This window comes from Nylanderia fulva, unplaced genomic scaffold, assembly GCF_048542155.1.
Source record: "Nylanderia fulva isolate GAGA-0341 unplaced genomic scaffold, ASM4854215v1 Scaffold5, whole genome shotgun sequence".
Classification (NCBI taxonomy): domain Eukaryota; kingdom Metazoa; phylum Arthropoda; class Insecta; order Hymenoptera; family Formicidae; genus Nylanderia; species Nylanderia fulva.
This window is the reverse complement of record NW_028190587.1, coordinates 2,437,368-2,462,844: the sequence shown is the minus strand read 5'-3', so window position 1 is coordinate 2,462,844 and position 25,477 is coordinate 2,437,368. Positions and strand designations below refer to the sequence as shown.

The 25,477-nt window shown below is 29.0% G+C and overlaps 2 protein-coding genes across 6 annotated transcripts; one reads left to right on the top strand and one right to left on the bottom strand.

Moving 5' to 3' along the window:
- The first annotated feature begins 179 nt into the window (after nucleotides 1–179).
- LOC114940510 (protein N-terminal glutamine amidohydrolase-like) lies at nucleotides 180–6,118 on the top strand. Of its 2 annotated transcripts, XR_014925698.1 has the most exons (5): nucleotides 180–516; nucleotides 2,389–2,542; nucleotides 2,630–2,900; nucleotides 3,176–4,104; nucleotides 4,204–6,118. XR_014925698.1 is itself a non-coding variant. In XM_029315219.2 (4 exons), exons 1-4 carry the CDS (start codon nucleotides 425–427, stop codon nucleotides 3,328–3,330), a joined length of 672 nt encoding a protein of 223 aa, XP_029171052.1. In that variant the 5' UTR covers nucleotides 180–424; the 3' UTR covers nucleotides 3,331–6,118. The 2 variants fall into 2 exon arrangements, 1 of the variants encoding a protein (XP_029171052.1); XM_029315219.2 differs by having other exon boundaries at nucleotides 3,176–6,118.
- PCB (Pyruvate carboxylase) lies at nucleotides 5,351–25,356 on the bottom strand. 4 transcript variants are annotated; one of them, XM_029315212.2, is made up of 14 exons: nucleotides 25,272–25,356; nucleotides 17,388–17,952; nucleotides 16,293–16,612; nucleotides 16,019–16,169; nucleotides 14,716–14,927; nucleotides 13,773–13,975; nucleotides 13,271–13,532; nucleotides 12,771–13,089; nucleotides 11,375–11,425; nucleotides 10,066–10,533; nucleotides 9,563–9,952; nucleotides 8,866–9,301; nucleotides 8,359–8,755; nucleotides 5,351–8,124 (listed from the first exon to the last, which is right to left on the bottom strand). In XM_029315212.2, the coding sequence occupies exons 2-14, from the start codon at nucleotides 17,518–17,520 to the stop codon at nucleotides 7,876–7,878; spliced, it is 3,591 nt and encodes a 1,196-aa protein (XP_029171045.1). In that variant the 5' UTR covers nucleotides 17,521–17,952; nucleotides 25,272–25,356; the 3' UTR covers nucleotides 5,351–7,875. The 4 variants fall into 4 exon arrangements, with proteins under 4 accessions (XP_029171045.1, XP_029171046.1, XP_029171047.1 ...); XM_029315213.2 differs by having other exon boundaries at nucleotides 25,213–25,355; XM_029315214.2 differs by lacking the exon at nucleotides 25,272–25,356 and adding an exon at nucleotides 18,518–18,580.
- Nucleotides 25,357–25,477: the final 121 nt, after the last annotated feature.

The following is a 25,477-nucleotide window of genomic DNA, read 5'->3' as shown; positions in this document are numbered from 1 at the left end:
CAGTACTTTTAATATACTTCAGTATAGCATATAAATAATCGAAGAAAATAAAAAAAAATATTATTCTCAGTTCTCAGAGAAACATTCTACGTCGCGTCTCATTGTCAACACTCATTGTCTGCTAAAGCAATATTCTACTGCGCAGGTCTCTAGATGTGTCGCGGAGTGGGGGATTTTCTCGATCTGGGGACACTGGCGAGCCGCACTGAGGTGCAGTAATCAAACAATGTTCAGGTCAGTCGAGTGCGCGGATCGCGGCTGAGTGTTTATCGAGAGGACGAAAGAGAGACGCGCAGTAATTTTTGACAGTTCGTTATGAAACTCGCGAAGTGCGCTTATTAACGCGCGCGCGGGTGTCAGTGTCTCGGCTCGCGTCGTATTGTCGCGTAGTGCCCCCAGGTCCGATAAGAAACGAACGTAGGATATGGCCGTGGAACCTCGCGTGACCGGGAACGCCAAGCCCCTGGTGCCGCTGTTCACGAAGGCGTCCGATTGCGTGAACACGAGCTGCTACTGGTGAGTACTCCTCATGGCCGACATAGCCGCGGTTTGCGGTCGACATGGCGTGCCCCAGGGGGCGGCGATCGATCCTCGGGACAAATAAACGCGTCGTATTGCGGCATGCATCCGTGCTCCGATCGATACGTTGCGACGCGATGGTGCAGACAGCCGCGAGCGAGTTCGCGGCCATCTTTGCAGTATGTGCGCGCCGAAACACAATATAAATAAATTTGAATTAGATATCCTTCTTCGTCAAAAATTTACATTTCGATTTGACTAAATGTTGGCGAATTAACAAAATAAAAAATAGACCAGTAGTTCTGACAACGTATGCTATATGTATTTTGATTGTTTAAAAACAAAGAAACAATTTCACGTCGAATAGATTAATAGAAATTTTATCAGACTTATCTGTCTCATCAATTTGTGTATTTCATGACCAAGTCTTGATTTATATAAATATATGGAAATTTATATTTTTTCGAGATATATCAATTTCAGCTATGTATGTTATGTCATTGTGTTAATAATATAAACATTCCTATATGCATTTTATAAAAATGATATATTTATTAAAAATTTAATTTAAATTTGACATATACGTATATAATTTTAAAATTTATTTTACACATGCATAATATAATATATTTTTTATTATTTTTATAGGATTTTCTCTATTAATAAATGCGTATTTCTTTGCAAATAAATTAGTTGTGTATAGTCACAAATAAAAAATTTTATGCGATTGCTTATTTATGTTTTATATTATTCTAGCTATTTCTGAAATAGGTTTTGGAATAACGAGTACTTACTGATTTAAGGCATGTGTCAATATTAGGTCGTTTCGTGGCTCGTTTACGTGCCATTTAAGCAGTACGAATATATGAACCCGCTTTTGTTACAATTAATAATGCATACGATAGATAATGCACACGCGAGGTCGTGTTATGTTAAACCGCTTGCACGAACGCGTTTACATTCGTTTCCTTTTTCTTATAATTATAAAGGGCACGTAGCCTGGTTGGAAAATTAGACTAATCTTTTTATTGTGCTAAATTTATGATTATTCCAATTAATAACAATGTATTATGTTTATTAATGTTTGTGGAAATCTCTTTGCCATTTTTGCCTCTTGAATTAACAGGTTGAATTTTACTATATGCTACAATTAAAATTCCATTGTATCATTTTTATCGTACTAGATTTAATATTTTATAGTTGCTGAATATAATATTTCAGAGTTGTATGGTGTTTATACATATATTTGTTTATTAATCTCTAATTTGTCTTATTTTTATGAGACATGTATATAAATTTACATATATTTTATTTTTTAAATTTAGATATTTTATATTTTATTAAGGCATTAATATAGAATAAATAATTCAAGATAAAATTTTTTCTTTTTTTCTTAAAAAAATAAATGCTAGCAGATGGAGTGAGAGAAGATGCTTATATTTCTTTTAAATATATTTTCTTATTTATTAATACATAATATGAATAATGAATTGTGTGTTATTTTGTAATCAATGACCACTTTTAATTGATATATTTACACTGTATTTTTTTAAATCTATTTAATAATATGTTACATTACCTATACCTTTTTACTCTGCATTTTATCTTTAATATTTTGCTTGATATTGATATGACACGAAATATGATATCATATGAGATTTTTAAACATATTTTTACATTTTAATTTTATTATACATGGTTATTTTTTATATACAATACACTTTGCAATTTCAATTTGAGTATATATTTTATTAATTGTAATATGTAATAATTAAATTATTTCATTACGATTTGCGCAAAAAATAAATCAAAATATTAGCCTTTCGTTTTTTATTATAAAGATGAAAGGAAACATGTACTCAATTTCAGCGAAGAAAATGTATGGAAGCTTTGCCAAGATGTAGCGACTAGGCATCCTTCCGAATTACAACATTGTCACGTTGTTTTCGTAAGCAATTCGCGACGAAGCGTTCCCCTTTGGCGTCAACGGGCAGGAAAGGACGAGGACAAATTAGTTGTGTGGGTTAGTATTACAATAAAAGGATGATAATTAATTCAAAAAACACCTCCGTTTTTTTATAATATTTCACGAATTGTTCTGTCTTTATAGGATTATCATGCTATTCTCATCTATGCGCCCGATGAGAGGGCAGTGGTGTACGATTTAGAGAGCTCCCTGCCGTTCCCTACACATTTCTGGAAATATGCCACCGAGACCTTCAGATCTGATGAAGCATTGCGGCCTGAATATCACAGAAGATTCCGTCTGGTACCTGCCAGCGTATATTTGCAACAGTTCGCATCAAGTCGGCATCATATGAAACGCAAGGATGGCACATGGATCAAAACACCGCCAGATTATCCTCCGATTTCGACACCAAGTATGTAGAGATCTAACAAAGTTCTGAATTTTTTTGAAAATTTCCTGTATAACTCTTGAAGTATTATAATTTCTTAAAAATTTTTAGAAACATTTGCATAATCGTAATCAAAATTGATATGATCTGTTCTATAGTAATTTTTTGCAAATATTTATTTGTTTAATCACTCTGATTTTTATTACGCCACAATTTCTTAAATAGCATGTATGTGTGTAAATATATATGTATATGATTGTCTATTTGACATTTATTCGTTGCATCTCTAAACGTTCCAGCGTGCAAGGATAATCTTGACTCATTCATCAATATGGAAGCAGGAACTGGATTAGGCGTTGTAATGAGTTTGAAACAATTAGTCAATCGGTTTTATAGGCCAAATGTCAACGCACAGGCGCCGACACCGCCTCAGCCGCAAGCCACAGCGACTTAAATTGTGAGCTACAGTGTGTTGTTCGCATACGCTTTGATTACAGATATTGGAAATAAATTGTATGGCCTAAGGGAATTGGTTTCGGTGCGTGCACCTTTGTGGGCTAAAATATTTGATCGAAATTTGATAATAATGTTAGTTAATTGCTGCTAATTCTGGCAGAATTTCAAGTATAAAATCGTTACAATTATATCTTTATTAGAGCGAAATTCGCTCAAAAAGATGGAACCGAGAGAACTTTAGCGAAGTTAAATTCATTGTCGCGTTGTGATACTTTTATCACAGTTTTGTCACATTATGTACATTTTAGAACTTAGATAAATTTATTGTTTTTTACTAATTATTTTCTTTCTGCTATTCCAGCACAAACATTATGCATAAACTTTTGTATAGTATAAGACATAAAAATATCCATACAACTATCGATTATTTATCTATCATTGTAATCCCGGTTCCAGATAGATAGATTTAAAATCTCATATTGTACTCATAATCAAAATCTATGTATAACAGAAACACACACTTTTTGCAACACAATAACAGGATTGACGTCTTATTCTCCAATCGAGTAATTTGGCTTATCACGCATAAAAAGCAATTCTGCTGAGCTACATGATAAGTGCTTATGTACCATATTAATGGACTTCATTAAAAAAAATCCATTTTCTCTCTTCTATTAAAATCTCCTTCTCAGAATTTATCCGGAGAGATATCTTCCTCTGGCAATGCAGCACATTACATTCGACCATGTTCTAAATACAAGTCGTGTTTTATGTAAGTACTTTTGTCTTCATGCCATAAAATCTTTCTCGCGGCTTTATTCTGTCAATGGTGTTATTATAATTATTGTGTCAAAGACTGATGTATTTACAGAGAATTATCCGACTTGATAGAGATCCCTTTGTCTATCGGCGCGTGTCCGAAGCGCGGGATGCGATTAAAGCGCTTATAATTACTGTGCGATCGATGTAATAAGGTCAAAAACTTAATATTTGCGACGTAATGTAATTATTACGATTATTGTAATTCTTGTGATACTTTACACTTTCTACTTTGAATACCTACGCTATACTTATCTACTGTTTGTACTAAAAGCCGATTCTTAAGAGATACATATTCGCTTGTTGAGCAGCTTCCCTACCTTGGCATATTGACTTAAATGAATACGCGATATCGTCACGCGACCAATTATTAACATCGAAGAACCTGTTGATTCAACGAACATATGTTGTTTTAGTGATGATAGAAACAAATTTTACAACGAAAGTATTTTAAATTCTTAGTAAAATTAGTAAAATGTGTTTTATTAATTAAAATGTATATAATGTTATTTATTTCTATATCACTATTATAAGATATATGTTATTTTCTGATTTTATTAAGACAAAATATTTGGTTAAAATGCACCATTTGTGATATATTATTTTTATATATTGTATATTTATAAACGTCTATTTTTACAAATCAGCGATTAACTCTTTATGATTTGAGTATAATGAACGAAATTCAGCTAACGAATTTGAGCATAGTATAAATAAATAATACGCATTTATATTCACAATTATGGAGTGGCCTTCATATACCAGAATAGCCAAACGGATACGAGTGCAAAATAAGTGCACATTATGGTTAGCATGATGGTAACCTTGGGACGCAAAGGGTTAAATCGCGTGTTATGCACATTTTATCAGATGCGGCTTTGAAAGTTCAACCTTTATGCGTCGTAAACTTATTTCAACCCTCACGTTTATATTATTTAATAATGATGACAATATGTGTGCATGGTATGGTAATCTGTTTTTTAAGCGATATCGCTTTCGATTTCAACTTATTAGTTTTAGCTACTTTATTCAAACGTGTGCCATAACGTGGGGAAATTTATCAACAAGCAATTACTATCAAACTACCGACTCATCGAGTTGATGCCATAATTTTCACGAATAATATGCCAATTATTTGTGAAATAATTCATCGATCGGGCCGATGGTTTTAAGAATTTGCCCACTTTTTGCCTTCCAAAATTTCTCACTAGTTCACTCTATCTTTCTCATCGACACACATGTTTACCTCTAGTTTGCATGTATCATGTTACTACCAATGTAAGTATTTGTAAACGGAGAAATCTACGGTTTCAAAATATCTAGTCACCGAAAATCGCTTTAGTATAAATTATATGCAATTGCGATAACGCAGTCTATAATGGAAACCAGGTTTCTTTTAATGGACGCGAAATGCGTGAAAAATTCGGGACCTTCTTAGCAAGTAATCTCGTGAAACTTATCAAAAGATATAAAAATATTAAAAAAAAATTCTTTTTATTGTTCAGACAAGATATTGCTAAATATATTGAAGCAGAAATATTACGATTATATATATATATTTATATATATATAAGTATATATATATAAATATATATGTATATAACATATTAAACATAATACATATATATCAATATTTCATATTTATTATACAGATATATTGTAATTATATTGTATCGATTTCGATACATAAGAGTTTAGTCAGAAATGTTAACTTATACAATGTTTTATATATATACAAATTATATATATATATATACATATAATATAAATATATATATATTTGTCGGCGTTCGGTGACAGTCTCTTACCATTGTCATTTATGAGCTGTATACGCCCAAATTTAAAGATGACAAGTCTATTGCCACGTTTTCGCATATTTGCAGAGAGTCATGAAAACTTCTTCTTCTTTCGAGTATATGATGGATTATTACAATAAATGGATGCACTAAGCTTCAAATTTTACAGAATATTAAAGCTTTTTTATCTCCTAAGATCCTGTCCTCACATTCTTAGTAATAATTAAGTTATTAATTCTTTCATTTAAAAATTTTTTAGGTAGAAGAATTTCTATCTCTCAGATCTTTAAAATATTTATTATTAATAATAAATAATCAATATTATTAATAATGTGTTAAATCTCGAGCATTATATGTGCAATGTATCATATCAAAATAATATCAATTTTTATTTGAATATAATAAAAATAAGGTAATTTTAATAGCATTTGGATTTAAAAAAATTAAACCAAAAATATTTTGAACATTTGCGATTGTTAACAGGACATATTATATATATGTATTGATAATAATTTAATAAAATTATATGTTAAGGTAATTATAAAATTATAAAACATAGATATATATGCCTTGCTTATTATTTTTTTTGCTAAAAATATTTTTTAATCAATGATTTCGTTTTTTATCAAAAGACATAACATTTGATCTTGATCTTTAAGACAAAGACAAGGTTTTTTAGAAATATTCGTCTTTGTTCCCTGAATAAGTTTTTTCCGTGTACATGCTAAATCATTCGTGAAGGCTTAGCTTGAATTATCGTAATTAAATTATCAGGATGATTGATTATGTTATACATGCTACAATTAATATAGAATCTGAACAGCTGAAGAGAAAAAATGTTTGATCTTTTTTTTTGTTCTTTTCTACATTGTTCATTATAAACACAGATAAGATTAATCATGCCGATATAATCGATTTATACAAACATATTTGATATACATATGAAACATATTGTCATTAATACACTGAAAATAATTGAGCTCAAGAAATTTTCATAATTTTTACAGTTACAGTTAATGTTTTCTTTCTCTTCTTAAATGCATCAATTTTATTTCAAATTTGACTACAATTGTACACTTCTTAGAAATCTATTTTATATTTTAAAATATATAAAAAGAATATATTTAATATATATATGTCTTTCTGTATAACTAAATGTAAAATTCTCACAAGTTTCCAACAAGCATTCATCAATTGCTTATTTTATACAAAACTCTTGAAAAACGCATTGTATTGAAAATTGCAATAGCATATTATCGAATTCTTTAAATTTTAAAGAAAAATAAATTTTCTTATATTAATATTATTTATATAATATTAATATTTTTATATTATCTTTCAGGCAGCTTCATTCGACTTTATCACATTATATTGACCATTTGCTTTATATACAAATAATATGTACAGAATTTTTTAATTTTATTTTAAAATAAAACTGTAATGTTTTTAAAAATAAAGATAAATTAACAAAATAATTTGTTCTACACGAAACTGTATGTTTCGTTAAGTGACAGTCTGTGTTAATTGTCTACATTTAAAAAAAGAAAACAGTTTTTTATATAGCATATCATATAGGATGTGATTTTCTAAATATATACAACCTAATAAATAGAATAATAACTATTACAAAAGTTTTACAATATATGGCAAAAATTCATTTATAATAAAGAATCGAATTTGTCCACTTGGCTACTTCGATATATAGTGATCGACGATTCTAAACAAAATTATTGATCACAGAAATGTATAAAAATAGAATTAATAGAAAAAGATTTAAATTCCGTATAGCAAAGATTTCGTATGATGAAGAGCTTAATATCTTTCACACAGATTATCGAAGCAAACAGATTTTGCAATAAATATTCATTGTCATCTTTAAGCGAAGAAGTTGCGAATTGACTTACAGTTTCATTAATACGAGAGTCGAGTTATTCGAATGTCAAGACGAGATCATCTCCTTCAAGTCTCATACCCAAATTAATATCAAGACTCTTAATTTTTCCTGCTCTTGGCGCCTGTACGACCATTTCCATCTTCATGGCTGACAATACGACTAATGGTGCGCCTTTTTCTACTGTATCACCCACTTTTACCCTGATGTCAATCACTTCACCGGGCATCGGCGCTCCTAGCTGATTGCTATCACCTTTTACAGCTTTCGGATGCACATGAAGTTCCTACATAGAGAATAAAAAAAATCATATAAAATTTGACATTGTTTGAAATTGATATATATGTAATGTTAATTTAATTGCCATCTTATTTCAATTTTAATGATAACCTTATTTTCTAATAAAAATTTCTATTTTAATTTTATTCCAATTATGATTTAATATTTTACTTTCATCTTAATTATAATTTAATTACAGTATTCTGACATAGAATGAGGATGTATAATATCGAAAGTTTACCTTGACAGCCTCTTTATCCTTGATGAACACAGATCTCAGCTGGCCATTCATTTCAAAGAATACCTCGCGTTCACCATTCTTCGTAAGATCCTCGGCAACTGCCAGAGTTTTGATACCGAGAGTTTTACCCTTTTCAATTGTGACATCGAATACCTCGCCCACTTTAGGTCCCGTAAGGAAGACTCTGGTGTCTAATTTATCTACTGGACCAAATTGTTCTTTGAAACTTAGGTAATCCTTCGTTACTTTAGGATAAAGCGCGGCCGACATGACGTCCTTTTCGGTGACGTGTGGATGAGATTCTTGCAGCTCTTTCTTCAAGACGGTAAAGTCGAGTGGTGACAAACTCGCGCCTGGCCTGCCCTGCACGCGTGGCATGTCCTTGAGAACTTTTGATCTGAATACATTACGAATAATGTAAGTTAAATTTAATGAAAGGCCACTGAAAAATATTTGCTTTTGATATACTATACGTGCAATATATGTTTTGGGCGAAATACTTCTTACCTCAATGGTTCAGGAAATCCTCCGTGAGGTTCACCAATAGCGCCCTGAAGAAACTCGACCACCGATTTAGGAAACGATAATTCTTCTGCTCTATTTAGTACATCATCAGCCGTCAGCTTATTTTGAACCATAAATTGCGCCAAATCTCCGACAACCTTGGAGCTTGGCGTGACTTTAATAATGTCACCGAGCAAGAGATTAGCCTGTCTATATGCTTTCTTCACATCTTCAAAGAATTCACCTAGACCGAGCGAGTAAGCTTGGAATTGCAAATTTGTGTATTGTCCACCAGGAATTTCATTAAGATAGACGTCCGCATTTCCAGACTTCATCGTTGTTGTACATTCGAAGGGTGCATAGAGCGTTCTCGTTTGTTCCCAATATGCAGAATATTCCGAGACATTAGAAAGTTCTAGTTTTGTATCAATGTCCGTTCCTATTATAATAAAAATTTAATTAATTTTAATGTTAATTTAATTTTAATATATAACATTGCAATTATTATTATTATCAGTAAATTTAAATTGATATTGATTTTATAACAAAAATTTATAACGAGTGTGTAATTGATGATATTTTATTGATTTTTATCTTTTTACATTAAGATTAAATAAAAATTGTTGTTTACAATTAAGTAAAACATTATTTTAGAAGTTGATTAAAAAATAAAAAATAAAAACTGAGCTTTTTACTATACCTTGAAGAGAAGCAACAATAGCACCCATAGAAGGTTGACTAGTCATGCCGGACATGCTATCAACAGCAACATCCACAACATCGGCGCCGCTCTTTGCACAAGCCAACATGGAAGCCACTCCAGCTCCAGCGGTATCATGAGTGTGTATATGCAAAGGTACATCCGGATGCTTCTGTCTGATCGCGTCAATCAATATCTCGGCTGCTCTTGGTTTGAGCAATCCGGCCATATCTTTGATTGCTAGAACATGAGTACCTGCTTTGACCAATTCGTCCGCCAAATCGACATAATACTTCAAGTTGTACTTGGTACGATTCGGATCGCTCACATCGCCCGTATAGGAAATTGCCGCTTCAACGATACCTCCAGCATTTCCGGCGGCCTCCATACCTGAAGAAGAATTCAAAAAAAGATAGCAAAATTTTCATAAAAAAGATTTCAACATTTAGACCGGTCTTTTAATATATATTAAATTAGTTGTAATAAAGTTTTGCCAAACTCACCAACAATCAGATTTGGCAAATAATTGAGTGAGTCGAATACCCTGAAAACATCCATGCCGGTCTTCACAGCCAATTCACAGAATTTAAAAACCACGTTATCAGGATAATTTGTGTAACCAACAGCATTAGCGCCTCTTAACAACATTTGGAACGGGATATTGGGGATGGCCTTGCGCATATCCTCCAACCGTTCCCAAGGACACTCGTGGAGGAACCTCAGGGCTACGTCAAAAGTCGCACCGCCCCAGTTCTCCAATGAATAAAGATTATTAAATTTGTGCGCGACGAATGGAGAGATTGTCAGCAGGTCGTGCGATCGCACACGAGTTGCCAGAAGAGACTGATGAGCATCGCGGAATGTAGTGTCCATTAAAAGAAGACCTTTGTGTTGTCTAATAGCTTTGGCGAAGGCTTCCGGACCTTGCTCCTTATAAATGTGACGGAATCCTTGTGGAGGATCCAAAATATCTGGAAAGAAGCACAGAAGAAGATCAATTTGATGCTTTTCTGATAATAACAGATCGTTATTTGATACGTGCTATTGTTAATGTATGTATATGAAAATTTATAAGAAGTGATAAGTTATTGATATTTATCACTGGTCAAAAATAAATAAAAGAAGAGTCAATAAAAAATAAATTATTTATATATTTATTTTTATATTTATTAATAAAGTGTGCTTTTAAAAATATATCTTTTAAAGTATGCTCTGAATATTTATAAATATATTTTAAACATATTTTCCCTTCTTATCTTTATGAATATTAATTATCTGTATTATCTCTATTTTCTACTGACTCTTTTTTGCAATTATATGCACAAAGACAGTGAATATTTGAAAATGCTTATGGTCATTAAATATTATTTTATATTGCATTATTAAGCATATTTTTTTTTATTTAAAAAGTGTTTCAAGACTTAAAATAAGAAGAAATTTTATTTAAAAGCGCAACATTTGCAGCACATTTATAAATTAATATTGTTATAGACTAAATAATGAATTTATATGTTTTAATATGCTATAGCAATATGTTTATATTATTATTATAGCATTTATTAGCGATCATTTATTTCTTACTCTTTTATCATATTTATATATTTAATTCTGTAATCAAAAATAATCAATCAATTAAATTTCGATGAATAGCTTTGCTAATTTGAAAAAAGAATAAAATAAAAAAATATACAAAATTTTGCTTTGTTATACTATACCCATCTTTAGTTTATCTTCTCAATCTGCTCAAAACTGAATTTTAATGTATTATAGTACAAGTTAAGGAAAAAGCATGATATAATACTATAACCATACCTGGTGCATCGGGATCATTGGTTTCTTCTGCAGCTGCAAGCTTAGCAAAGTCTAAAAAAATTGCCAAACAAAAAAATAAAAGCATGCTATAAACAATGAAGTGTGTGTTGTGTATGAGGAGGAAATTAATATATCTAAAAATGTAAATCTCTATGTAAAAATATGATGGTAAACCTTTAAATAATCGAAGATTTTCAGAATTTATTTAGATTTTGATTATTGGATCCCACTCGTGAACGCATACTGTATATCAATGAAATTTTAATTATCAATGCATATTTTTTTTAATTGTGTCTATAATGATATATATTGAAAATTATTGACGAATAACATTAATCGTTAAGGAGAGAAAAAACAGCATGCTTTCTTATTATTATCATTATTATTATATTGTTATTATTATTATTATATTGTTATTATTATTATTGTGTTACTAATGTAATGACGATAAGTAGAGAATATGAAGATGTTCCGTGACCCAATTTACTGATTCGCACAGTGTGCAGTGTGCAATGCGACGCGGTGCAGTAATCACTCTTGAATTTAGAGACAAAAACACACCAGAAATGAAGATATAACATAAAGATCTTTGGTATAACGAGTGTTTCTGTAAACCCAGCAAAGAAAGCAGAAACGGATTGTTATTAATAAGCAAAAAGGATGTTTATTGTTTCTTTTGTAAATATTATAAGTTTACGTTACTGTTTACTTTTATTAAAAAAAAAAAAAAAATATATTAATAAAAAATTAATTGTAAAACTGTTTATATGTATATAACATTATATTAAATTTGATATTTATAAATCTGTAAGAATATTAAATAAGAGTAAAATTTTATTATGTATTAGAAACATAATACATAATAAAAATGTAAAATTATTTTCTATATTAATTTTTCTCATTTATTTGTTAACAAATTGAGAATTATTAGGATCATAATACCTTGAAAAATATTATATCTTCAGTTATTTTTTAATATTTATATATTAATCTGTAGCAATCATATTAATGTAAATCAGTTGGATGAAAGAATTAATAAACATCCCATTCACATAAAAAAAATAAAAAAAGAATAAAAAAATACAACCCCTGATTTGCTGACCCACGCATGAAGGCACATCCTCTGTACGCCTCTGTGCTAATTATGGCCAGTAATTTTGTAACATAATAAGGATCAAATGTTTATATAACGAAATTTATAATAAGATTCGGATTCGGCTATCGAATGTTCTGATTATAACTTAAAAAAAAATTATATTTTAAATAAAATTTGCATTATTGCAATATATCATTTGGATATAAAAATTCAAAAGACGTTTCAGGGATCTTTTAGTCGGCATTACCCCAAATTATTGTTATTAATAATTATTATAATCCTTAATAATCGATTATATACCTATAGCAATCTGTGGAATATGCGGTTTGATGTCCGCCGGCTTTAGCTGAGTAGCTAATGGTGTACTCGGACCGTTCACAAGAACTGTACCGAGATAATTTAGCAACTTCTGCGCTCGATTCTGACTTGGCTGCAACTGAAAGAGCTGAGGATGCTCGTCGATAAAGTATGTATCGACGATGCCGTTAAGGAACTTTTGATTTTCCAAAACATTTAATAGAAAAGGGATATTTGTTTTTACTCCGCGTACACGAAATTCGCGGAGAGCTCGATTCATCTTGGCGCACGATGACTGAAGATCACCAGAATGGGCGATTACCTATGGGAAAACAGAAAATTTTTATTTATATTTTATGAAAAAAGTTTCTTTATATATGTATTCATAAACATTTATGTGCGATTTGTTATTTATATTAAAAATAAGATATAGCTAAGATATAACGTATTATAATGATAATTATTTTATGTTTAATGAGAATCATTTTATGTCAATTATATACCTTAACAAGAAGTGAATCATAATATGGTGAGATTATAGCTCCAGCAAATGCAGAAGCTCCGTCTAATCGGATACCCATGCCTTCGCCAGAACGGAAGACTTCTATTCTTCCGGTGTCCGGTTGGAAGTTCTTAGCTGGATCTTCCGTAGTCACTCGGCATTGGATCGCGAATCCTTGAGGATTAATTTTTTCTTGCGTCATACCGAGCTCTCGCAATGTCATGCCTTCGGCTATTCGAATTTGAGATTGCACAAGATCAATTCTGAAAGAATAAATAATATAAATGATATGTCTATACACATGCGTAAGAGAAGCAATGAATATATATCTAATATTATAATTATATATTACAATTATATTATGCACATAATTATGCACTAATATCACAATTATATATTTCAGTTATTAAAAAAGAGTAGAAGACAGGAATCGAAATGTGACGATTGTATGTAAAAAATGTGTAAAAAGAAATATTTGTCATTTTTTACATCTATTTTATTACCCTGTTATTTCTTCAGTTACTGTATGTTCAACTTGTAATCTGGCGTTGACTTCAATGAAATAAAAATTTCCAGATTCATCGACCAAGAATTCCACAGTACCAGCATTCGAATAACCGACATGTTTTGCCAATTTAACTGCATATTCAGTCATTTTATCACGAATCTTGATTGATAATGACGGAGCTGGCGCGATCTCGACAACCTGCAAATTTTACGAGAAAGTTGTTTCAGAAATTAAAAATGAAATTGGGCGTCACAGTTTATAAAATTAAATTATTAATTTGAAAATTATGTGATCTACTTATATGATACTTGCGGACAGATTAAAATCGCGAATTCTGTAATTCATACAGTGTAATTGCCTCATTGTCCTTGTTTCAAACAAAATAGTTACAGGGGAATGTATGTACTTGCCTTTCATATTCAAGCATCCTTGAAGAGAAGCCTTGTACAAAATTCTAATTTTTTCGCAGAAGAAGATTGCTAACTCGAGGCAATATATTACGACAGCTTGAGCGATAATAATTTTAAAACATATTTTGCATATTGATATTTTATATATTTCCTGTATCTTTTTAAAATGCCTCTAGTAGTCGAATAATCTTGTTCCGTTTTCAAAATAACAGTTAACAGTTAAAATTAGTTAATTTATTTAAAGATTGCACTGTTAAAATAATGAGTGACTGGAATAATATTTTTTTAAAGCTACTACTTGGATTATTAAATTTTTTCCACAAATTGATTTTCTTTTTTATGCAAATTAATTGTGAATTTACAAAGACAAATAAATATGTCTTTAAAATAAGAAGAGTAAACTATTTCGACATGTACAAAAATAGTAAACATTACCGAGAATATTGCGACATCAGTAGTCAATTCTTGAACAATAATGTTTAAATCACTTATTACGTGAGTTAAATGAAAATTAACCGGCTTACTGACCTTTTGATGACGACGCTGTACAGAGCAATCACGTTCATATAAATGCACGACATTGCCAGCGTGGTCCCCAAGTAATTGAACTTCAATATGACGTGGTCTCTCGATGAATTTCTCGATGAACATAGCACCATTTCCAAAAGCAGCTGCGGCTTCGGAAGACGCACGATCAAACATTTCACGAACTTCCTCCATTTGTTTCACAACTCTCATACCTACATGTAATAATACAATTTTTAAAATATTACATTTTGTGCAACATACACTAAAAAAGGGAAGTTTTATATTAAAATATATATAAAATCAAAATGTTATCTTGTTATTTTTAATATTTTATTTTATTTATGTGTAAACATTGTAAGAAAAATTTTTCATCAATGATTATCTTTAATTAGAAAAAAAGAGAATCTTTTAAAGCATTTATAATATTTTGATTTTTAAAATGTTTCTTTTTTTAGATATTTCCTACTTGTTTTTCTTGGATTATGAAATATGCAAATCTAATGTATTGTGCCATTATTGTTAAAATAATCTGTTGTAATCGTATTTTGTATGCAAATATAGTTTTTCCATTCAATATGGAACGAATGCGTTTTTTACACACTTATATATTATATAACATAATATACATTTCTTGTTTATGTGATTTATGTACGTCGTTATATGTCACTTATGTCTCTAATAATCTATCACGTTATTTTATGGTTAATTTGTTTTTTATTTTTTACAGAGATTTATACATTAATAAATTCAATGAAAGATTATCAAATAATACTTTTTTCAAATAAATTTATTAAGTCAAATAATGTCAAAACATCGAATTATTTTTATAAAATAATAACTTTAAACAAAAAAAATGGATAGTGAACACTCTTTATCAGAAAAAAACTTTATTGCTAACTCAAAACAATATATTATGACAGCTTGACTAATAATAATTTCAAAACGTTCCACGTGTTTCTTGTATTCTTTAAAATGTATTTTTTTAAATGTTTTTAGTGCTCGAACAACTTGACCTCGTTTTTATAAAATAAGACTGACAATAGTTAACTTACATAAGTGCTATTAATTTTAATAAAGTATGAAGCAAAGACCCGAGTTATTTTAAGACTAATTAATTAATTAAGACTTAAATATATTATATATAACACTTCCAGCCTAAAATCTGAAATATACTCAAGATTTTTATGAAGTTTTAAAAAAGGATTTTACGCGAATCACTTTATAAAACTATAAGTATTTTTTTTTTATTTTTAGATAAACAAAGGCGCGGAATGACTCTTAGTACTTGATATTCTAAACCTACCTCGTCCTCCACCTCCGTACGCTGCCTTAAAGATAACTGGAAGCCCATGTTTCATGCAGAACTCTATTGCCTCGTCGGAAGTCGTTACCGGCCCATCTGTTCCCGGAACGATGGGCACCCCAGCTTCAATCGCGGCTTGTCTAGCAGCCACCTATCGATTGGATGTACATACCATACTTTTGACATCTGGCTCAAGAATTTTTGGAGAACTACGAGTATTTGGAGAATCAATGATGTGGAATGTGTTGTGGAGGCAGGTTAAGGGTTAAAATACCTTATCTCCCATTTGCTGAACGACTTTAGGTCTAGGTCCGATGAATCTGATACCAGCATCAGTCACCGCTTGAGCAAAATCCGATCTCTCTGAAAGGAATCCATAACCAGGGTGTATAGCGTCGACGTTGTTCTCCTTAGCAACTTGAATGATCTCGGGGATGTTCAGGTAAGCTTGAACAGGAGGTAATCCTTTTCCTACTAAGTAACCTTCATCCGCTTTCTGTCGGTGCATTTGCATCTTATCTTGTTCTGAATAAATCGCCACGGATCGAATACCGAGCTCCGAGCAGGCACGAAACACGCGAATGGCGATTTCTCCTATAACATTGTTAAAATCACGCATTAAAAATTTAAACATAATTGCAAGAAGTCGAGTAAAGGAGGAATTTAACACGCATTATTTTTTTTTGTCTTCTAGTCATTTGTACATACAATAATGAATAAAAATAAATAAATAATAATTAAATCAAATTTTATAATTTTTTGAAATAGTACAATGTACTCTTGTATCAAAGTCACTTAAATACAACACGTGGGATTCACGTGTTATAAGATACGGACTAATTAAACGAAGTGCCTAGTAATGTGCTCTTTAGATTCTCGTTCTAATTATTGCATGCTAGTTCTAAATCAAGCATAACTGTTGCACATCTTGAATAATCACGTAACCTTGTCCTACAAAAATCAACAAGTTCCTAACGTTCAATTAATTATACTCGAGTAATGTCTATATAGGTATTATTTATCATTATTTAGGAAGCACGATAAAATTTTTCTATTATTTACAGTATTAAATACTAATAAATTTATAATGATTATTATATAAATAGAACACTTATATAAGTAGCAGGATATAACAATATATAGTGTGCAAATAGAGCAGAATAAAAAATATTTAAATTTTGCATACAATTATTTGTATTTGTGCTAAAAATGGAGATAGCGATAAATACTTATATTTTACTTATTAAAAAAAATTATCAAGCTTATACTATTAGTTAACAAATTCTCTAAAATGAAGAGATTTTTTTACAATTTCTATTAAAGAATACTTAATTTTTTTTAACTAAAAATTAATGATTAATTTATTTACCTCGATTAGCGACGAGGACACTCCTGATTGGTTTATATTCCACATCTGCGGCGAAGTATCTCTTAGCGATCTTCAGTATTTGTAAAGCACTTCTGTGTTTACTTAATGATTGATGAGCACGTATGGAATGCATTTTGCCAGTCGCTATGTTCTCGTTAAATTCACAATATTATATCACTTTTCACTTTACTACTTTAGTACTTTAATCTGAATATTGTATAAAACTAGAAGATAAAATTAATTATCTACTTAGCATATATGCTGTGTCCTCGTAAAATAGATTTTCTTGTTGATATTTAGGCCGTTTTACAATTTGTGACTAGTGTTTGCGTTTTAAAGCTACTTCTTTCTACGCGCATCTGTATCTTAAAGGTCAAACTCTACAAATGATCTTTGTTTTGTCGCGATAATTATGTTTCTAGTATTGCTAAGAGCAATTTTCAATTTATTAAAAAACACTTAACAGTCATTCAACAATGCGACAGTTCTCATTATGCACTAAAACGTCACTTTACGTTCCTTAAAACAAAGTATCTGTTGATATTCTGCCAAATTTCTGGTATTTCTGAAACAGACAAATGACTCTCTTTAAATATACATAGTTATAATTATTACAAAGATATAATTAAAATATAATTTATAACTTCTATCTTATTTTTAATTTGTATATTAATCACATTCTTCTATAACTATTATATGTATAACTATTATTTTTTATAGATTATATTTAAAACAAGAATTCTCTCTCCTTGCATTACAATAATAGCAGATTGTGATTTTCGTGTAAAATTAACTTTATTTTGTAATTGAGTAGAATCTATTAATTTATCTGTTATTACTTAATTATATTATAATTTTTTTTCTAAATATTTTAGACTAAAATACACTATTCAAGGAAGAATTGTTTTGTTTCAAAGAAATTACAATATTATATTTTGATAGAAAAGGCAATATTTTATTTTTTATATATTTTTTTGAAGAGATCAATCTATTTTTATTTTTTATTAGATAATTATTTGAAATCTATTTTTTATATATTTTTATAAATTAAAATATTTAAAAAATTCACATAACACAAAAAGAAACAATATAAAGCAGTATTAACGAATCAAGCATAAGAAACATCGAACTATATCGTAATATGCTGAAGATTATGTCCAAATTAGGTCATTGATGCACTGTAACTGACATTGAGTGTAATATTGCACCGAATGAATTGCAAGCGCAACGTTGAATTAGCATATTAGTGTAGTTTAACTTATCACGCACGATATCGTACGATGTGACATTTATTGACATCTATTTTTGACGCACCAACTGCATGATGTAGTCACGTGTAATTGATGTGTTACTTTGTGAAGGAAATGTGCAGCGTAAACACATTCTCGCGAAAATTGTGTACTTTGCAATAAAAACAACAATTACATTGAATACATCGAAAATAAAATAGATAAAATGAATGGTTAAGTTGTATGCTTAACAAAGAATAATAAAAAATATATTTAAAATTTAATGAGAAAAGTCGACCACAAAGTGGTAATTATTCGTAACGTTTTGAGAAGGCATATAATCGTCACATAAAACACTAATATACAGTATTTCACTAAACTTATTCTGCATACTCATAAAAAATTTTACGTTTAACTTTACTATACTTATATACAATTTTGTCTAAAAATTTATTTTACGATTAGTTATTACATTAGTTATTACTGGCGATCTTTATAGTTCATTATTTGTAAAAAATATATTTGATATTATTGACTGTTAAAGATATATTTATTATATAGGCTCTAAAAATATTAAATAATAATAAAATACATTTCATATAGGAAGAAATCATAAAAGAAATTTTTAGACAAAATTTTATATAAGTATAGTAAAGTTAAACGTAAAATTTTTTATGAGTATGCAGAATAAAGTTTAGTGAAATACTGTATATTAGTGTTTTATGTGACTACGATCATATGCCTTCTCAAAGCGTTACGATCAATGGTCAATGACCACTCATAAATTACCAATTTAATACCACTAAATCATTTCACTGATGCAATATCGCTTTATAATTTTGATATAGAAAATATATTTGTTTGAAACTCTTTTAATGATTAAAAACATTTTTATAAATTAATTCTTAAATTAATTCTTAAATATATCTTATTAACAATATTTTATTAACAAAATTTACTAACGACATAAAAAAATGACATAGCATGTTAAAATATATACATTAATGATAATCAAAGATTGTAAATTGATAAAAAAAAATTTTACAGAGAAAGTATGACAATTTGCATTTTATTAATTTTTCGCTTACGTTCGCGTTTAAGTTAATTTTTATTTATGTTATCCCGTTTACGCAAAAAGATATAAATATATTTTATACAAAAAGATGATGTCAGGTGAATACAATGTATTAAGAGGTTGTTCACATGTGTCGTAATATAAACTGCGACGTAAATAGGAGTTGGTGAGGTGCAACCGTTTCATGAATAAATTCTGTTGTTTACTAAACGCTATAATGATAGTGAAATCTAGAAGATTGAAATTTTGAAATAGTTTATATTTTAATGATCGATAAAATAATTTAATTATATTTCAATTATCTTTTTCTATTTTTATATAGTAATGTTTTAGTATTTTAGTATTATGGATTTAAAAACATTGAAAAATATGAAGTTAATATTAATTGAAGTTAATATTTATTAAATATATCTGTGTGTGTGAATACTAAGTGCATTTAGATTTATCTTAGGGTAGTATTATATTATGAAATATTTGTTATATATAGATAATCAATATTATCTTTATCAATGTTGCGATAATCACAAAAAATTCAAGATGTATTTTTCTGTCTCCAGACAACAGTGATTCATATCAGTTAAATCTATTGCCTGACGCGGCGATAACGAACGATAACGAGAATAAATGGCGCCTTTTGAAATACCGGAATTAATACCGGGAAAGTCACGTGTTATATCGATAAGACGTACTTTCACACATCTATATATCTACTAATAATAACTAATAGAACTAATACATTTCATTTACGATTGTCATTTGTAATTATAAGACATATATCGTAAAAATACATTTCGGACAAATCTTTGTGTAATGGAAATTACTTTGCTATTATTTGCTATTGCAAACGGAAAAAGCTTTTGAAATAATTACGGATATAATGAAATAAGTTTATCATTGAGACAACTGATGTATCTTCGAAGAATTTTAATCCAGTAGTAAATATTTAATGACAATAATAAATTTAAATTGATACGATATATTATAAATATATATATGTATAAAATCTCGATTTATAAAATGAAACGTTATAAATTATTCACAGACAATGTCGTAAAAATTATGTGATATAATTTAATCATAAAATATGTAGAACGAAAGATATTTCTATTTGAATTTTTATCTGATCTCGTATTTGAGTCATACGACATTCTTTTACAACAGTCATTGGTAAAAGTAATCATGTGATCAACTTTTTGAAATTTCTTTGCACTTTTGATCGAGGAATCTCGTTTATGAATTTTATACTATTTCTTTTTTATAAATAACATCTTCAAAACTTTTGATAATGAATTATTGATTACAAAATCAAGACATTTATAACGTTAATCGCGTGAACTATTCACCTCTCGTTTACAAATCACGTGTCCTCGATTTCTTTAATTTTTTTAAATATGCGCAAAATAGAATTTGATGCAATATTTTTCGAGAATGCAACTGATACTCACGCGTGCACACTTCGTGCATTTGCAATTCGTATATATTACATTGCATTGATAAGACATTAAAATTAAAGTTAATGACGATAAAATAAAATAAAACATACATAATATGATATACATATGTACACGAGTGATAAGAGAGTGACAAAGTTAAGATATATCATACAAAAGTATATTTTACACATTATAGCATTATTAGTGAAAAAGAGAATATTCAAAGTATATATAATAAATATATAAAATAAAAGAATAAATGTTCCATTATGAGAAACAATTTTAAGATTTACATATATTAGCAGCATATAACAAATTAATATATAATAAAATAATATTTATTATTATATTATATTTTTTGTGTTGACCATATAAATATTAAGTGTTTTAAAAATTTCAAGAAACAAATACATGTGTATTTATATTTATTATATATTAAATTTAAAAGTTAATATTTTAAAGAAATTTTCTTTCTAATTATCTTCCGTATATTTTAACTTTTTCTTAATATACTTTTCAGGTCTCTTATATTGTTATTTACTTATCAAATTTATAATTTATATAAATAAATTAAAATGAAATTAATGATTATATAAATAACTATAGATCATGAAAACCTGGAGACTCAAAATTAAATTGCTTGATATTTATTTTTCTATGTATATGTGTAATATAATTGTATGATTGCGATTCAATCAAACGATAGTGACTCATGGTTGGCTTCTTTTTCAACTTTAATCAATCTTTTAAGGTTTAGATGCAAGATTGAGTTGATAATTGAGTAAAGTTTCTATATGTATCATCTATTCCACGTATTATTTTTATATACATACAGAACACAGATTTTATACTTGTTTATTTTTTTTAACTATTATTTCTCCATTAAAACTTCATCATTATGGATCATACAAAAATCACATAATAATAGATAATTACCATGATGAAACAATAACTTAATATAATTAATTTGTTTGATCAAAATCGATAAACACACCTATATAAATGCATTATACATTAATTATTAAAAAATATTTATTTTTTATTGTCACGGATATCTAAATGTATATAAACACTGTGGAAATATCGGGTATTGATTCGCAGTCGTGGCATCTTACTCTCAGACAGCTGATCCGCTATCTATACAATGTATATATAGTTCTAACATTTTCATATAATTGTTTGCAAAATACAAGAACATTTCATATATAATTAAAATATAATTAATAATATAGTAAATGTGTGTCATGATATCTGTCTATTTTACTCAATCAACGTGTAATTTAATAAAATTAAAAATAAATTGAAACTATATTGATTTTTGATTGTAAAGATGTTAAAAATGAAATAATGATTAATTATATATACAGTAAAATAATATTAGATATAAAGGAAATTTCCACATTAATAATCAATATTGAACGATGTAACTTTATTTACGAAAGAAAATGGTTTTTATCCGTAAAGTTGGAACTGCGAAGTATATAGAGAAATATTGATACACACAGTATAATTGCAGAAAACGAGAATAAATAAAAATAGAACACGCAGCAAAATCATTAGAGTTCATGGCATCATTTCTTGGCAATTCTAAGAAGAATAACATTATAATAAGAGTATGTCAATGTGGATGCGCTAGAACTGTATTGATTCTTCGTGATAAAACTGCGTAAAACTGAAAGAAACTTATTGATTATCTTAATATGTATATTTTTACATATATAAAAATGAAAATGATTACAGAGATCTGCTTTTGCTTCCATTCTTAAAATGAAATAAAAAGATATAATATAAACTTGTTGAACAAAAAATATAAAGTATAGAAAAAGAATTAAGACAGACGAAAAATAATTAGCTTTTGTTTGTTCAATTTATTGTTCTCTGAATGCAAAATACGAAATGTTGAAATTCCGCGAGGGCAAAGTTCATGAAAGATACGGTTGCGCGAGAGAAATGTTATGACTGTGAAGTATTGCAAGGGAGAACGAGACAGAAAAATATGAAGTAGTCTCGCGCTCACGCATGCGATGCGTCGCGCACGTGCTATCTGCAGCAGCACGTTGCGTCGTTGTGCGCACGCGAATGAATCTCGAAATGCCCCACGATGAAGGTTACTCGGTCAAAGTAGCGCCTACTAGTCTGCCTTGATCACCTGATGCACTCATTGCAATCATTAAAAAATATAGAAAATATTATGATGGCCATATATATCAGCGTTGCATCTAGCATGTGATTCAGGGGCAAAGAACTTTATCTACAGTCCATAATTGAGTTATTTAAAGGAAATTTAAAAATATTTAATATATTGAGTTATTTAAAGGAAATTAAAAAATGTTTAATATATTATTGAAAGGAAAAATTAAAAAATTGTTTAACGTAAAGTTAATGTGACATGGAAAATTTCAATGTTCAAAATGTTTGTCTCCAATTTTTTCTGATGCTACGCGTATTTCTACTGTACATTTAATATTAAATGCCGTAATTTGAGAATCTCGATTTTACTTATGAATCACTTACAGTGTTGTCATGAAATAGTTAGACAAGTATATTTAGCACTAGAAAGAGAAAGAGGGAAAGAGAGACAGAGCTATTAACATATATGTATGTACGCTCACTACAAATCTTGAAAAAATTAATTAATTTTATTAATTTTAATAAAAAATAGATTTTTGCTATTTTTTATATAAAATTATAAATTTTTAAAAATCTATTTGTCTTATATAAATTAAAAAAAAATTTTACCTACGTAAATATATATATTTTTCTAATACACTAATATTGTCACTACTATTACTTTATTTATCTTTATCCTACTTCTTTATTACTATTTCAGTTTCTGAATGACTTTTTCACTTTTTATAGTACAAATGTAAGACAAATGTTTCATGTATATTAATGGAACTGGTTATGTAAATTGTCTTCTGACTATCACGCAATAACGTGTGTTTCTTTTCTATGTTTGATTCCTTTGAAGCTAATACGTTTTAATCATTAAGGAAAACATTTAAGTTTTAGTTTTTCTGTTTTTTCTTCAGTTCGGACAGTTCTTTGCCCTTAAGCGATAAGAATGTAACACTGATTATTTTTTTGACATATCGAAGAATTTAACCTTTGATCCTCTGCAGTTAATATCAGTTACTGTGAACGTAAAGATTAACCATTACTTATTATGTGAGAAAATTTCTAAGACCTTATTTAAATTGTTAACACATTTGTGCAAATATGTAAATAGTATAACTGCCAATAGTGTAAACTCAAAATATTTACATCTGTGTGCGCGAGAAAATATATGCTATTATATACTTGCTATTATATATAATAATAGTTTTTTAAACTTTTAAGGGAGTTAAATTTTTATATTCTTAAATTGATTTATGTCAAAATCATCGTTTAATATCGTATATTATTATTTTTGCATGTAATAAGTATATTTTCTTAATTTATTCTTTAATTAAATTCAAATATAATAGCCTTCAAAATTAGAAAGCAGGCTCGAAAAAAGGAATGTTATTAGTGAGCATAAGATGCATAAGAATAGATAGGTACAAATATATGTATACAATATACACATAATAATTATCTTACAATTTGAACAATTCAAAGTTGAAATTTTTATAAATGAAATTATACATTAAACATATTTTTCTCTATCCTTAAATTTTTCTCAATAGTTAAATTATTAATCCAATAAGTATCTAAAATTTATTTTATTATTATCTTATTTATATAATTCTTTCTTAAAATGTGTATTAAGCAATTAGTTATTAAGTAAGAACGCAGTTATATTAATTAAACATTCTATAATGGCGATTATGTAAGCATGTCCAAAACGATAAGAATACATCGTTTTGATCATGCTTCATTTATTGGCGCAGCGTTAGTCAAGTGCTCACAAAGAAAAATTCATCACGTAATTGGTCGGAAAACGAATTTTCCTCGTTGTGAAACTATGAGTGTCACACTGGTCCGCACAATTACAGTGTCACACATCGTTCACTACTTATGTACACTCATCAGATTTCTAAGAGAAATTATACTCCAATTTTGATGAACACGCACATTAGTGAGATATCCAAATATCAATGACATACCGGTCAAGGTGATCGATGCGGACAAACCTGTCGACTTCAGTCAGATTTCGTGTACTTACTGTAATCACACACCAGGAACGAGGTTGGCCAGACTCCGTCCGACTGAAGTCTAAGCCACACTGAACTGAACTGTCTCCCCGGCACACGCGCTTGACGTCTACAGAAATAGAGGTGGCAATTGGTAGTCGACCTGCGCCTTGCCTCGTACATCTGTGTCTATTAGAATGACTAACAATGAGTGTGCTGCTGCCATCTCTCCGATATA